Genomic DNA, 16,250 nt, shown 5'->3' on the forward strand with positions numbered 1-16,250 from the left:
GAGCGTGTCATGGTACACTTCTTTAGTTGGTCTTTTGCTCTGGAGAGATGTGTGCTTCTCATCCTCTCCGCTATAAACATGTGCTTTGTGTATGGAAAGATCTTCCCCCATTGGATGGATACACCCTTCTCACTGAAATACGTAAACCGGATCATTCAGAGCAGACCCTCACCCATTCGCCTCCCTAGGACTGACTGAGGCTAGCAGGTGCAATGCCCAGAAAAAGGTTTTAATTTTTTAAAAAACCAGAACAGAAGTGAATGCAATAGAGCTTTTTAGCCCAAACAGGAAATAAGCACTGTTGCTTTGCGAATTTCTTTATTCAGGTTTATTTTTCCTCCTTTTCCACAGTATTAAACAAAACGACCTCACTGACGTCAGTCGCGGTGTGCTGCCCTCCTAATTAAGAAATCGTGTCCTGTGCAGTTTGTCAGCCAAGCCGCAAATACACGCATTTGATATCCCCTCATTTTCTGGGTGGTACGATAGAATTTTGAAAACTATTTAATTCTAACGTTCGCCCCGACTGGCAGAATTGTCAAATGTTGAAATAGGTTCAGAGAAAGAAGGGTGATTTGCTGGCACTATCAGATCTGGGGTCACGGCCTGCTTGGTGCTGTCATCTGAACTGGCAGTTTCCAGTGCAGTGTGTCTTCTGGAGATGTAAGTACCTTGAATGAGATGGTCGATTTTAGGGGAGAAGCTTCTTCCTGAGCTACTCTGCGATTAGCAGGGTGAGCTGTCTGAAGTGACTACCTCAATTATTTTTTAAAACTTGTTTTTCTCCAATTCTTTCCCACTTAAAACTTCATTTGACCACTCAGAAATTGGTAATGCCCCAATTTCTATACTGTGTGAGAATGCTTTGAATTCAAAGTATTGTCAATTAAATTAGAAAGCTTAGAATAACCACGCCCCATTTCCTAGGCTGCCTTGCAGAACTTTTATCCTTGTGTACAGAACCACTTTCCATCCTCAAGTGTCCTTCGAGGACAGGACAGATGCCATCAGGACAGTGGTTATTCTGTAGGAGGAAGCATGTAACAAAACTTGCAGAGAATCATCTAGTCACCTTCCAGCATTTTTATGTAAATAAGACCTAAAGCAAAGTTTACCTATAACTGGGATGTGCTTTTTCTCCCCCCCGCCAAAATCCCTGAGCAAGACTTATATTTGACTCTAATTCTGTTCCTTTTAAAAAATTTTGATGTCAAAAGTTCTACTCATTAGTTTGTTTATTCAGGAATGCTAGATGCTCCAACACGGACTTTATTGGCCACAGTTCCAAATTTCAAGTCCCCAAATGAGTAACATCTCAAATACACAGTTTAGATATAGATCAGCAGTATGCTCATTAGAGAGATTGGGATTCTAAACCATTTTTCCTGTTACTTTCCTGTCACCAATCCTATTCCCTTCATATTAAATGTTACGAACTTACTCCTGGGCTGAGGCCTCTAAAAGGTTACACCAAACAGCTCACTTGAGAAGTAAATTTATGAGTAAAGGTTTCAAAATCTAGTGGGAGGAAAGCACAACAGATGACATGTGCTTTAAATTACCTGCAATTTTATGGGTGAAGAACTCCCAACAATTCTACCAAAATGTTTAACTGCTAAAGTTAGAAGGCACTTACTTTGTTTCAAACATGTTGGTTATCGTTCCAGTATTACTATCAGTGTCTTCCTAGTTATTTTGGTAATTTTCTTCAATGCAAGTACCACTGTCTTGGATTGGGGTAATATTTGTTAAGATAATATAGTCTCAGTGCCTTTGAAAAGTAGGTTATAAATGAAACCAAAGCGAGGAATTTCCTTACCTTAAACATACAGATTATCTTCAGGAAGAAAAATAGTGTACCTGGTTTCAGAGCCTAGATTTTGGAAATATTAGATGTTAAACATTAAAAGTTGATTCCTCTCAATCCATGGGTTTTAACTACCATGTTACTGGATGCTATTTCCTTCTTACTGAAGAGTAAGCCAGCGTCTATTTCTGCAAAGGCCATTTTCCTAACACTAATGTCACAGTTACAAAGAATATATTCATGCTGCTACACGTTTATAAACTTTTGGTATGAAAGAAAAAATTCCAAACGCAGATCTGTTCATTCGGCTATGGTATAAAAAAAACTTTGCCCAAATTGTTTTATTTTGCATAACAAGTTTATTTTTTTAAAAGGCATATAGACAATAAACAAAGTAAACAATCAGATCTTTACTTCCACCAAGTGTTATCTGTCCTAGAACTGTTCCATCAAGTTCCAGTCTCTAAACATCTTAAACTCAATAATCATCCTCTTCATCAGAGTCCATGACTTTTCTTCTGTTGAACTGGGGGGAAAGTAAAGGAGTGTCATAACAGGGTTAATAAAGCAGAACTCAGACTTTCTGACAAGAACAAGGTCTACTACTACAAGACATTAGACCTTTCAAACAACTTAGGGTTTTGTATCGATTGGGGTGGGGGGAACAGAAGAGCCTTAATAATTAGACCCCTCAACAAGTGCAGCCCTTCTCCCCAAATTTTCACCTGTTACAAATGGAAAATGTTTATGGGCTGAAACATGTTTTGATACAGTAGATAAATACAGGATATTTAACACTTATCATTAAAATCTTTTTCTTTTGCCATGCTCATTTGGGGAAACTTACTTTAACTGTGGTTTTCTTTTCTGTTTGTTGGCTTACTTTTTCAAGGATTTCTATTAAACCTTGTTCTGATACCTAGGATAACCAGAAAGAAAAACAGTACTTTTTTTAAACAAAGAGTTTATACCTCAGCAGATTGAATGGTTTTAATCTTTCTGGGGGCACGGGGGCAGAGGTCAAGAGGCAAGGAAGGAGAGGCAAGACAGGAGGTTCTAACTACTGGTTTAAGTTCCAAATCAAGTTTGCTCTGCTAGCCTCATTTGAGGAGAGGGGAAGGTGTCCATTGATTAGCTCTCTCAGGAAAATTCCACGTTAAGAGTACTTAAGAACACCTTTAGCACCACTAACAGACAATGACAACCCCCTACACCTGTGCTGGAGACGCACAGCCTCTGCTCTTGAAGAGCTTAAATGAAGGAGAGAAGTCACTCAAAATAGATGAACAGTCATTGTCTCTTCCACACACGCTCTTAGTGTAAGGGGTTCAAGCGCAGGCCTGAGCCCCGCAGGCTATGGAGGCAACAGCCAGCTTCCAGTGCAGGCAGGGCTCATCTTGAAGGAAGGATCTTGAAGGAAGGTCAGGCTCACCAGAGCTCATCAGGGCATCACAGCCACGCACATAATAACCAGGAATTTCAGCACCTCCTCCTTTGCAAAACACGCTTAACTTCTACGTACATGGGTAGTATTTTATTTGGTATCATTGACAAACCTGTTTCCAGTGTAGAAGCAATTAGATGCTGACCCTAACAGTCCCTGGGTCACACACACACATCAAGGTTCCATAGCAGCGTCATAAAGGAAAGCAGCAGAGGATTTTAGGAAAGGCAATTAGTTATCTTTTAGGATTTATGGTAGACACAAGTATTCTCTCCTTTATAAATTGCTTCACTGAAATAGTCAATAAGAACTTCTGAACCAGAAGATGAAACTGACCTTTTGAAGGTATGTTTTGATAAAGTCAATAACAACAGGTAAAATGGCCTCAAGACAGTCCAAGCTTACCTTCCCACTTAGTTGCCCGTATCTTGCCATCTGTATGAGGTAATTCTCTACTGCTTTAGTTTTTTCAGGCTTTACAAGTGCTAAGTTACTTACTAAAAAGAAAAAGAAGGAGTCAAAACTAAAGGCACACTTAGAGAACTTAAAACTATTCACCAACATTTCCAAAGCACTTCACAGACCTGTGTTTTGAGACTAGCAAAGTAGGCAGGTAGGGCAGATTGTACAACAGCCCGTCTTAAAAATGAGGAAACTCAAGTGCAGCCATGTCAATCTCTGTCAACACCACACAGAGGTAGTGGGAGAGCCAAGATTCAACTTGGGTCCTCAGATTCTAAGCCTGAGGTCTTTTGTTTTTATTACTATTATTTTTTAATGATTTCCACTTAAATGGAAAGCAATTTCTGTATGATCACACATACATAATTGTTGATCCATCTAAGAAACCTGCCTCTTCTAAGCCGGGCTTCAAGTTACAATACAAAAGATACTAGCTCATTTGGATTGGCTTATTAGTTTTTTCTATATGTTTCGGAATTTACTGTGAAAAATTATGAACATACACTAAAACAGAGACAATAAACCTCCCAAATCCCCATCACCCACATAAACTACCAGCAACATTTCGTGAATGACTCAATTAAAGAGTGGTTTCCTATAAATTTGACCTAAAATGCACTTGGAGATCATCTCTTTGGTAAGCGAGAACTGAGCTGGTATTTTTAGCAATGGTTCAATTACATTTCTTTAGGTTTATTAACTTCACATTTCTTACAATTTTATCTGCATCACGTTTTTACGTTAAATATTTAATCCAGAGACAGCAACGATATCCTAGATCCCTTGCCCTATTCCAGTAGCTCAGGTCCACTTTATGGAAATAAGTTAGAGGAAACTAAAGATGCTTACGGCGGGCCCGGGCTGACTGATCCAGGACTTGGGCTAAGATACTGTTTCTCATTTCTGCTTCCCTACGACACAAACAGATCAGCACAATTAGAACCCATGCTGTCAGCATTCCTACTGAACACACAACTCCCGTGTTTCCCAAGATGGAAGCCTGCCGCGCACACAGACTGCGCTACGGCAGGCGCCGCGCGGGCAGCAGTTCCCATACTCAAGTAGGAGTCCAGGCCCGCCCTCAAAAGTTAGCTTTATTTTATGTGGGTACCAACCTACCAGGTTGAAAGGTAAAACTTTAGATTTTCACCATTCAGGGTGGAGTTTTAGTTCCGCCACTATTACCAACATACATAAAGTACCCGGTGTGTGACAGGTTCTAGAAATTGGTAGTTAAGATTCCAGGCAATTAAAGGACCAAATGATTAATCTGTGATTTTTCTTAGAGATGAAGCTGAGACCTGGGAAGGCTATGTTACGGGGACACAGGTAAACCTGGCCAAGCTGGAACCAGACCCCATGGTTCAAGACTCTCAGTTCCACTTTTTGAGTGGGGAGGGAGAGTGAAATTATAACCTTGCAACCATCCCTGCATCTTTCTACCGATTCAAGTGGGAACTAGTTCTCAGGACAGTGGTTTCGAACTTTTATTTAAGCAGCAGCAAAAAAAAAAAAAAAATGTTTTTCCCAAATGAAATCCTTTAGGGAACTTACTACACAACACAGACAAAAGCAGATCCTCCGGCTGAATCAGAAGGGGAGCTGGGGCTGGCTGTGCCTACGGGCCACCCCCAGCTGAGGTGGCTAAGCACACGGCGGCGCACAGCCCACCTCCACAGGCCATTTCCTTATTGCCCCCGAGTACTTCAACCCTGCTATTTTCACTGAATCAAAGAATGCCATCAATTGTAAGATGCGCCATAGTTTACGTACCTCTAAGAACAAAATGGGCGAGTCTAATAACAGATCCCTACTCAAAGCTGGGTATCAAAGAGTAACACCCACAGTACAAGGTAAACAAAAAATAAACCCGCCATGCAGAAACGGACAGAAAGGATGCATGCCATCAGCCTTGGTCCCGAGTGAAGGAAGAAAAAAGTTCCTGTCAGAGTCTAAACTTCAAGCTTTAGTCTTACAGGTTTTCTGTCTGAATTTACACTGCTTGGGGGTGAGTGAAATCTCAAGCACAGAATTTTTTTTTAAGTTTATTTATTTATTTTGAGAGAGAGCAAGAGAGTAGGGGAGGGGCGGGGAGGGGCAGAAAGAGAGAATCCCAAGCAGGCTCCACACTGCTAGTGCGGAGCATGACAAGGGGCTCGAACCCTCAAACCACGAGATCATGACCTGAGAAAAATCAAGAGTCAGACGGTCAACTGACTGAGCCACCCAGATGCCCCTCAAGCACAGAATTTAACTTTAAAAGGTCTCAGGTTAGAAATGTACCCAAGTTATGGCAGAAGCAAAAATAAATCCTCTCTGGAAGAATCCAGGACAAGAGTGATCCATTATGAGACAGATCTAATCTCTGTTATATGTGAAAAAATACATGTCTTACAATCAATGAAATTCACGTCGTAGTTTTATTTTCTTCTCAGCACCATTCTTCTCCCACTAATAAGCCCCAGAGGGACAGAACCTTTTCTGCCTTGCCGATTTCTCTAGACCCAGCACAGTGCCTGATTCGGACCTGGTGGTCAATAAATACTTGCTGAATGAATGAATGAGTTAAATGGCAGCATGATGGGGAGAGGGGAAAATGCTGTTCAACAGGTACGGAGTTTCCATCTTGCAAGATGAAAAGGTTCTAGAGATCTGTTGCATAATAATAACACTACAGTAAACACGAATGAGCTGCACACTTAAAAATATTTATTACGGTAAATTTTATGTGTGTGTGTGTGTGTGTGTGTGTTTAAATCACCGTTAGGAAAAAAAGGTAGCATGGTGAAGTAACTGGGTGTTCATTCACTAAATCTGCTATGTGTGAGGTGCCCAGCCACGTGCTGGGACAAAATAAGAGAAGTTTAACAGTTAATGTGCAGAGAAATTTACTAAATGTGAAGCCCTGTACCTACATAATCCTTACAACATCCCCATGAGGTAGCCCTATTATTAGGCTCATTTTTAAGGTAATCACAGTTTAGCAGAGAAACAACATCAACCAGCAATTACAAGGGAAGTATGCGTTGTTCCATACACCCTTCTTTAATTAGCAAATTAATAACGAATATACCCTGATTATTTATGGGAAAATCTCTATGCCAGGAAAAACTTTAAGATGGACACATCTATTAAATAACTAAACTAGGGTGCCTGGGCTGGCTCAGCTGGAAGAGCATGTGACTTTTTTTCTTTTAAACGTTTATTTTTGAGAAAGAGAACGGGAGCACAAATGGGGAAGGGGCAGAGAGAGAGGGCAACAGAAGATCTGAAGCGCGCTCCTGCTGACAGAACCCCGGAGTCCGGAGTCAAGTCAGATGCTCAGAGACAGAGCCACCCAGGCGCCCCAGGGCATGCAACTCTAGATCTCAGGTTTTGAGTGTGAGCCCCACCATGGGTATAGTGATTATTTAAAAAAAAAAAAAAAAAAAAAAAAAAAAGTAATATGATAACTAAATTTTAAAAACCATTTGGTGGTTTTTTACCATTTTGAACCATCCTTCAAAAAGTTCAGAATTCCAGCCCATACCTGTGCTTTGCTTCCTGTTGTGCTGCATCGCCAGGATCCTGGGGGGGGGGGGGGGGAGGGGGGTAAAAATTGTATCTTTTAGTCAATTTCACTTAAGAAGAAAGTAGGAACTACTTTCTTGTTTCTGATACCTAATAGGTTCCAGCAGCGGTAAGAATCAAATTATCATCAAATAACTAAGAGCTGGGCCTCACGGAAATCAATAGGATAGTTTCCACTTACTACAATGTTTTGACAAGCTTCTAAAATCACAATCTAGTAGAATGTTTTAAATACAAACAACCATGAGGGAGGGGAGTCCCTGTCCTACGAAACCGGAGTTTAAGAGGTCATAATATTTGCTTCGGTATTGGGGACGCGGATTCAAAGGGCGCTTCCTTGGAGACCTTCCCGCTCCAGCCCTATCACGGTGGTCCCTCGGCAGTCTTTAACTTGAGCACTTTATCTACGGAATTAGTGTTGAGCGCGTGGCTCCTCCCCGGGACCCGCAACTCCGCCAGAGAGGATGTTCCCCACTGTACCCGCAGCACCTCGCACACAGCAGACCCTCAAACAACGTTGACTACTTGGGTCGGAACACCCTAATTTTAGGAAACAATTCGGCCAGAAAGCTAAGGGGACGGAGATAACCGAGGAGCTGAGCACTTTGTCCTGGAGAGACGCCGGCCCGGCGAGGCCCAGCGCCTGCCCGCCCGGGGGCCGCACGCGGTCGGCCTCCGCGGCCCAGCGCCCACGCGCCCGGAGAGGGGCCCAGGCCGGCATCGGGGGCCAGCGACGGGGTCCTGGGCCCGCGCGGGGCGAGCTCCAGCCGCGGTGCCTGAACCTCCGCCTGGGGCCGCGCCCTCCACCCCGGGCGAGGGCGGTGCCCGCCAGGAACGGGCCGGGCGGGGGCGCTCACCCCGTGCTTCGCCTGCAGCTCCGCCAGCCTCTGCTTCCTCAGCGCCTCCAGCTCCTCCTCCGCCATGGTGCGGCGGTTCTGAGTCGAGCAGCCGCAGCCAAGCTCCGAGGACTCTCCAGCTGCGCCCGGGCGCGAGGGCGACCCTCCCCACTGCGCAGGCGCCCGCAGCGCCCAGGCATCACCAATCCAGCCCGGAGCCGCGCCGCCAGCCGCAGCCAGGGCGCCGGGAGAGGCCCGATTGCTCGATCGCAGGCGGTAGGGTGCCCCGCGGCGTTTGGGCATAACCCCACGCAAGTCTTCGCGAATCCCACTTCCCCGCCCACGCTGGACGCGCTGCTCACGGCGGGCTGTGACCGCACTGCCAGAGGAAAAGGATAGTAGTCTACAAAAGGGCAGTCATCAACAAGCATAATAATAGTATGTAAACTCTGCTGGTGGCCGATCCGTGCTAGGCTCATGCTATTTCCATTTACAGTTGAGAACGCAGGGGCTCAGAAAAGCCACGTGGGCTGCGGGAAAGTTCTAAAACTGGATTGCAGTGATGGTCGCACCACTCTTGCATTTGCTAAAAAGACCCTGAATTGTACACTTAAAATGAGTCGGGGGTCGGGGAGTTGGGGACAGAGTCCCTGCCACTGGGCCATTAAGCCAAGTTAAAGCAAACTTGGACAACGAGACTCAGCCCACTTGGCCCAGACAGGCCTTTGCTCAGAGGTTGGAGCTGGGGTGTGGGGCGTGGTGTAAACTTCTAGACAACTACCCCTCACCCTACCCCAGCCTGGCCCGCATAGACACCACCCCAGCCCCCAAAGACCTCCCCACCTCACCCAGACACCCCCTCCTACCCCCATAGACACTCCCACCCACCCCCACTCCACAGGCACACAAGGGCCTGTGGGAGAACTTTCGGGGGCAGATATGCTGGGTGAACTCCCTGGCGGGTGGCCTTTAGAATAGAAGCTTTGTGTGTGGAGGGGGAGGCGGTGTAATGCTCAGTCCCCAACCCCCGGGGTTATCCACTTGCTGTTTTTTTCAGTTGTGACAAACTATAACATTTACCATTTTAACCATTATTTGGTTCAGTAATGTTAAATACATTAACATTGTTGTGCACCTAATCTCTACAACTCCTTTCGTCTAGTAAAACTGAAACTATACCCATTCAATAACAACTCCCCAATTTCTACTTTCTATCTTAAGATTTTGACTACCTTAGGTAAGTGGAATCTTAGAGTATTTCTCTTTCCACTTCACTTAGCATTCTGTGTTCACGGTTCATCCATTTGTAGCCTGTGGTGTGTTAGAATTTCCTTACTTCTTAGGGCTGAAAAAAATTCCATTATACACACACACACACACACACACACACACACACACACCATATTTTGTTCATCCACTCATCTGTCAGTGGACACTTGGGTTTCCACTTTTGGGATATTGTGAATAATGCTGCTGTAAACATTATTAGCGTATAAATATTTCAATTTAGGTACAGAGAATCTGTCTTTTGAATTAGACATTTATTAGACATTTTGAATTTCAACATTAATGATCCTCTTCTCTAATATGTAAGCAAGCATGATTTAGGGGGGGAAAGGGGTGCCTGGCTGTCCCAGTCGGTGGAGTGTGGGGATTGTGAGTTTGAGCCCCACATTGGGTGTAGAGATAACTTAAATATAAAATCTTAAAAAAAAAAAGATTTGGGGCACCTGGGTGGCTTGGTTGGTTAAGCTTCTGACTCTTGATTTTGGCTCAGGTCATGATCTCATGGTTCTTGAGTTCGAGCCACTCTGTGCTGACTGTGCAGAGCCTGCTTGGGATTCTCTCTCCCTCTCTCTCTGCCCCTCCCCTAGTGCTCTCTTTCTCTCTCAAAATAAATAAACTTTAAGAAAAAGATGTAAGAGGGATAGTTTATAAACATGGTAGTCTGGGGGCGCCTGGGTGGCGCAGTCGGTTAAGCATCCGACTTCAGCCAGGTCACGATCTCGCGGTCCGTGAGTTCGAGCCCCGCGTCAGGCTCTGGGCTGATGGCTCGGAGCCTGGAGCCTGTTTCCGATTCTGTGTCTCCCTCTCTCTCTGCCCCTCCCCCGTTCATGCTCTGTCTCTCTCTGTCCCAAAAATAAATAAAAAACGTTGAAAAAAAAAATTAAAAAAAAAAAATAAAATAAACATGGTAGTCTGGAGTTTTGAGGGAGTCACAGTGGAAACCCTTTGTGGACCATCTGTGAGCTACTCACTTCTCAGGGCTAGAGAGGACGTGGCCCTCACCCACGAGGAAATGAGGAAACCAGAATCAACTGATAGGGATCCTCACCTCATTCCTTAAATCTAAATGCATTCCCCATGGATCAGATATTTAAAGTTTGAAAAAACACATCACAGAGTTACGATAACTTCTTTCTGTAGTTATGTGACAACTGGAGAGCAGAAGTGAAACAATTCTCCATATAAAGATCTGAGTCAGGCCCCTCTTTTAAATATATCATTTTGGCAGCTTTTCATTTTCTTCTAGGGTCATCAGCCTGCTCAAGTTTTCTGTTTCTGCTCAAGATAATTTTAATTTCTAGAGAACCATTCATTCAGGGCTTCACATTTTAAAAATGTATGGCTGTCACATCTGTGTCTGTGGTTCCATCCCTTTAGGGATTGTTGATGTGTCTGTTTACATTATTATTTTTCTCGATTATACTTTCTAGCCATTTTAATATTTCGCTGCTTTTTTTTTCCACAGAAAAATCACATTTATCAGTATTCTTTTGCAATTGATTACATTCTATTTTTATATTTATTTCTACCTCTTTTTAATATTTTCATTGTTATATTCTCTCTGGTTCCTTCAGTGCTCTATTGTTTATTTTTATTGTTTTTTAATAATAAAAACGTTAAAGGAATGAATTTGTGGGCGAAGTTTTGATTGCATCCCAAATATAGTGTATTCAGTGTTCTTATTTTTTCTTGTTCACAGTGTCCTAAAATATATATATATATATATATATATATATATATATATTTTTAATGTCAGTGGTATATAGGGAGGCTACTATTCTTGGTCCACTCCTACACAACCCTGTCTCAGATCCTCAAAGGTAAAAACTTTTGCCTCTAGCTTGGCTTCTGAGGTGTCTTTCTAGTATTGCCCTCATTTATTCCTTTTTTTTTTTTTTTTTTTTTTTTTTTTTGAGAGAGAGAGAGAGGGAGCATGTGTGAATGGGGGTGGGGGCAGAAGGAGAGAGAGAGAACCTTAGCAGGCTCCATGCTGAATGTGGAGCCCAACATGGGGCTCAATCCCATGACCCCGGGCAGGGTGGGGGTGGTGGATCATGACTTGAGCGGAAATCAAGAGTCTGACACTCAACTGACTGAGCTACCCAGGTGCCCGATTTATTCTTTTAATAACTACGGCACAGGCAGAATCAGGACATGAGTTAAAAGGCTATCTATTTAGAGGCGCCTGGGTGCCTCCTATGTGCCAAGCACCTGTTCTAAGCACCAATATATACAGAGAGGAATACAAATGGGTAAGCATTGGGGCGCCTGGGTGACTCAGTCGGTTGAGCATCTGGCTTTTTTTTTTTTTTAATGTTTGTTTATTTTTGAAAGAGAGAGACAGAGCACAAGTGGGGGAGGGGCAGAGAGAGAGGGAGGCACAGGATCTGAGCAGGCTTCAGGCTCTGAGCTGTCAGTACAGAGCCCCATGCAGAGCTCAATACTCACGAACTATTGAGATCATGACTTGAGCTGAAGTGGGACACTTAGCCAACTGAGCCACCCAGGTGCCCTCCTCTTAATTTCTTAATACACGTATTACTGTTTTTAGTTCTAAAGTTGGTTATTGTTGTATCTTTAAGCAATATCCTTACACTTTCTATTTCTCATTCTATCAAGGACAGATGGTGTCTCTTCACTCTCAGATTGAAAAGATAAAGATATTAGCATCTCTACCCTACGGTAAGCTCATATCTTTTTTTGTACATTCTCAGCTTCTATTATCTGTGCGTATATTTCTATATCTTACTGATATTCTGATTTGCAATGATAATTAAGTCTTTTTGCTTTGTATGTAGGTTGATTCTAAAAGTTAAAAATAAATAGCTTTTCCAGTTCTTTTGCTCTTTTATAATCGCGGTAAAAGATACATAGCATAAAAGTTACCATTTTAACCATTTTTAAGTGTATAATTCAGTGGCATTAAGTACATTCAGACTGTTGTGCAGTCTTCACCGCTGTTAACCTTAACAATAAACGGGGGTTAGTTATTTTACCAGCAAAAGTGGGTTTATTCAGGACTGACAGAATCTCAATTCGAGACCAATAAGCTATGGCAAAACCATAGACAAGTCCAGGAAACAAAGGAGAGGAATCTTATTTGATAGAGAAGAAGGATAAAGTGTAGATGTGTTGTTTTGAACAAAAGATCATGAGTCCAGGGTGATGATGGTTTCTCTTTGGCTGAATTATAGGGGGTTGATTTCTAACAGGAGATGCAATGTACATCTTTTCGAGTTGATGCCTGCAATTAATGATTTTCTGTTGAGGGTTCTTCTGCTGGGTTCCTTAACTGACAGTTCTTCCTATAATTGATGTTTAGTGGTAAGACTTCCCATTGTACCACCCCCCAACCCCCACCCCCGCCATCTAACCTCCCTGCTGCATTTTAGTGAGGTTTCCCTTTCTTCATTTTTGCACCACCATCCATCTGCAGAATGTTTTCATCTTTCTTGACTGAAACCCGACACTCACTAAACATGAACTCTCCATTCCCTCCTTCCCCCAGCCCCTGGCAGCTACCATTCTGCTTTCTGTCTCTATGAATTTGACTACTCCAGATACCTCCTATAGGTGGAATCATACATTTGTGACTGGCTTATTTCACTTAGCATGATGCCATGTTGTAGCATGTGTCAGAATTCCCTTCCTTTTTAAGGCCAAATAAAATTCCATTTGAGTTATCCATTCATCTGTCAGTGGACACTTGTATTGGCTATTATCCATCTTTTGGTTATTGTGATTAATGCTGCTGATACGGCATACAAATATCTGTTAAGAGTCCCTGCTTTCACTTCTTTGGGTATACATCCAGAAAAGGAATTGCTGAATCATATGGTAATTTTATATTTAGTTTTTTTCTGAGAAATCACTGTACAATTTCCCACAGTGGCTGTGCTATTTTCCATTTCCACCGGCAATTCACAAGCATTCCAATTTCTCCACATTCTTGCCAACACTTGTTATTTCTTGTTTTTGGATAAGAGCTGTCTAACAAGTTGTATCTCATTGTGGTTTTGATAGGCATTTAAATTAGTGATGCTGAACATCTTTTCATGTGCTTTTTTGGCCATTTGTATATCTTCAGAAATGTTTATTCAAGTCTTTTGTCCATTTTATATACTGGGTTTCTTTTTTTGTTGTTGAGTTGTAGGGGTTCTTTATATATTTATATGTAAACATATGATTTGGAAATATTTTCTCCCAATATATGGGTTGCCTTTTCCCTCTTGTTGATAGTGTTCTTTGATGCACACAAGTTTTTAATTTTGATGAAATCCCACTTATCTACTTTGTGTTGCCTGTGCCTTTGATGTCATACCAAAGAAATCATTGCTAATCCAAAGTCATAAAGCTTTCCTGCTTTGTTTTCTTCTGGAAGTTCTATACTTTTAGTTTTTATGTTTAGGTCTTTGACCTGTTTTGATTTATTTTGTGTGTCTGGTGTAAGGTAAGGCTCCAACTTCTCCTCCTCCTCTTCTTCCTCCTCCTCCTCCTCCTTCCTGCATGTGGATATCCAGTTTTCCCATCCCCATGTGTTGAAAAGACTATCCTTTCCCCATTGAATAGTGTTGGCACCCTTGTATAAAGTTATTTATACATATATATAATATATACATTTATATATGTACTTGTATATGTATAAATATATACATTTATATATATACTTGTATAAAGTTATTTATACATTTAAACTCTCATGTATGTGAGAGTTTATTTCAGTACTCTGTTTTAGTCCACTGCTCTATTTGTCTGTGTTTGTGCCAGTGCTATGCTGTTTTGAATACTGTAGCTTTGTAGTGAATTTTGTAATCAGCAAATGTGAGACCTTCAACTTTGTTCTTTTTCATGATTGTTTTGGCTACTCAAGGTCCCCTTAGATTCTATGTGACTTTTAGAATAAATTTTTCTGTTTTTGAAAAAACACATCATTGGGATTTTGAAAGATACTACACTGAATCTGTAGGTCACTTTGGGGAGTATTGATATCTTGACTATATTAAGTCTTCCAATCCATGAACATGGGATGTCTTTCCACTTATTTGTGTTTCCTTTCATTTATTTTGGCAACATTTTAAAGTTTCAGTGTACAAGTCTTTTGCCTCCTTGGTTTAATTAATATCTAAGTATTTTATTCTTTTTTAATGCTAACATAAGTGGAATTATTTTTCTTAGTTTACTTTTCTGGTGGTTCACTGTTAATGAATAGAAATGCAACTAATTTTTGTGTTGATTTTGCATCCTGCAACTTTGCTGACTTTGTCCATTAGTTCTACCAGTTTTTTTAAAAAATGGATTCTTTAGGCTTTTCTACAGACAAGATTATATTGTTTGTGGACAGAGATCATTTTACTTCTTTTCAAATTTGGATGTCTTTTATTTCTTTTTCTTGCACAATGGCTCTGGCTAGGACTTCCAATACTAAGTTAGATAGATATAGTAAAAGCAAACATTCTTGTCTTATTCCTGATCTTAGAGGAAAAGCTTTCAGTCTTTCACCATTGAGTATGTTAGCTGTGGGTTTTTCATATATGTCCTTCATTATGTGGAGGTAGTTTCCTTCTGTTCCTAATTTGTTGAGTATTTTTATCATGAAAGGATGTTGAATTTTGTCAAACGCTTTTTATGCATCAATTAAGATAATGATGTGGGTTTTTCCCCTTCATTCTTTTGCTGTGGTATGTGGTACTTTGATTTTCATATGCTGAAACATCCTTGTATTCTAGGAATAAAACCCTCTTGGTTATAGTGTATAATCCTTTTAATACGCTTTTGAGTTCTGTTTGCTAGTATTTTGTTGGTGATTTTTGCTTCAGTGTTCATAAGGGATATTTGTAGTTTTCTGTTTGTTTTTCTTTTGCTGTGGCAAAGTCAGACAAATGACTGTGGTTTCAGGATAATGTTGGCCTCATAGAATGAGTTAGGAAGTGTTCTCTCCAAAAGTGTTTTTGGAAGAGTTTGGGAAGGATTTGTTACAATTCTTCTTTAAGTATCTGTCAGAATTCACCATGTGGTCCTGGACTTTTCTTTGTTGGGAGCTTTTTGATTACTGATTCAGTCTCCCCACTGGTTATTGTTCTGTTCAGATTTTATCTTTCTTCATGATTCAGTATTTGGTAGGTTGTGTGTTTCTAGGAATTTAAACATTTCCTCTAAGTTATCCAATTTGTTCGTGTACAGTTGTTCATAGTACTCTCTTATAATCCTTTTTATTTCTGTAAAATCACTAGTTATGTCCCCTCTTCCATTTCTGACTTTAGTTATTTGAATCTTTAAGTTAGTTAATCTAGCTAACGGTTTTTAAATTTTGATCTTTTCAAAGACCAAGCTGTTGGTTTTGTTGATCTTCTCTACTGTTTTTCTGTTCTCTATTTTATTTACGTTTGCGGTAATCTTTATTATCTCCTAACTGTTGCTAGCTTTGGGGTTCGTTTGTTCTTTTTCTACTTCATCGAGGTGTTGATTTGAGATGTTTCTTATTTTTAAATGTGTTTATGGCTATAAATTTCCATCTTAGCACTGCTTTTCTTTTTCTTATTTATTTATTAAATATAATTTAAAAATTTTTTAACATTTATTTATTTTTGAGAGACAGACAGAGTGCAAGTGGGGGAGGGGCAGAGAGAGAGGGAGACACAGAATCTGAAGAAGGCTCCAGGCTCTGAGCTGTCAGCACAGAGCCCGATGCGGGGCTTGAACCCACAAATGGTGAGATCATGACCCAAGCCAAAGTCGAACGCTCAACTGACTGAACCATCCAGGCACCCCTGTTAAATATAATTTTTTGTCAAGTTAGCTAACATACAGGGTGCTCCTGGCTTCGGGAGTAGATTCCTGTGGTTCA

At 41.4% G+C, this 16,250-nt stretch overlaps 1 protein-coding gene across 1 annotated transcript; it reads right to left on the bottom strand.

Annotated features, from left to right (window-relative positions):
- Nucleotides 1–2,143: 2,143 nt before the first annotated feature.
- On the bottom strand, nucleotides 2,144–8,314 carry PDCD5 (programmed cell death 5). Its single transcript, XM_058708564.1, has 6 exons — nucleotides 8,141–8,314; nucleotides 7,243–7,280; nucleotides 4,563–4,624; nucleotides 3,657–3,748; nucleotides 2,655–2,726; nucleotides 2,144–2,333 (listed from the first exon to the last, which is right to left on the bottom strand). Exons 1-6 carry the CDS (start codon nucleotides 8,204–8,206, stop codon nucleotides 2,286–2,288), a joined length of 378 nt encoding a protein of 125 aa, XP_058564547.1. The 5' UTR covers nucleotides 8,207–8,314; the 3' UTR covers nucleotides 2,144–2,285.
- Between the last annotated feature and the right edge of the window lie 7,936 nt (nucleotides 8,315–16,250).

This window comes from Neofelis nebulosa, chromosome 17 (genome assembly GCF_028018385.1).
Source record: "Neofelis nebulosa isolate mNeoNeb1 chromosome 17, mNeoNeb1.pri, whole genome shotgun sequence".
In the NCBI taxonomy this organism is placed as follows: Eukaryota; Metazoa; Chordata; class Mammalia; order Carnivora; family Felidae; genus Neofelis; species Neofelis nebulosa.

Excerpts from the sequence above, each read along its gene's own strand:
- PDCD5 (XM_058708564.1), bottom strand. The coding sequence starts at position 8,206 with ATGGCGGAGGAGGAGCTGGAGGCGCTGAGGAAGCAGAGGCTGGCGGAG. Across the intron at positions 2,727-3,656 it reads ACGGGCAACTAAGTGGGAAG|GTATCAGAACAAGGTTTAAT; the intron begins GTAAGCTTGGAC and ends TGGTTATCCTAG. Across the intron at positions 2,334-2,654 it reads AAAAGAAAACCACAGTTAAA|TTCAACAGAAGAAAAGTCAT; the intron begins GTAAGTTTCCCC and ends CTTTCCCCCCAG.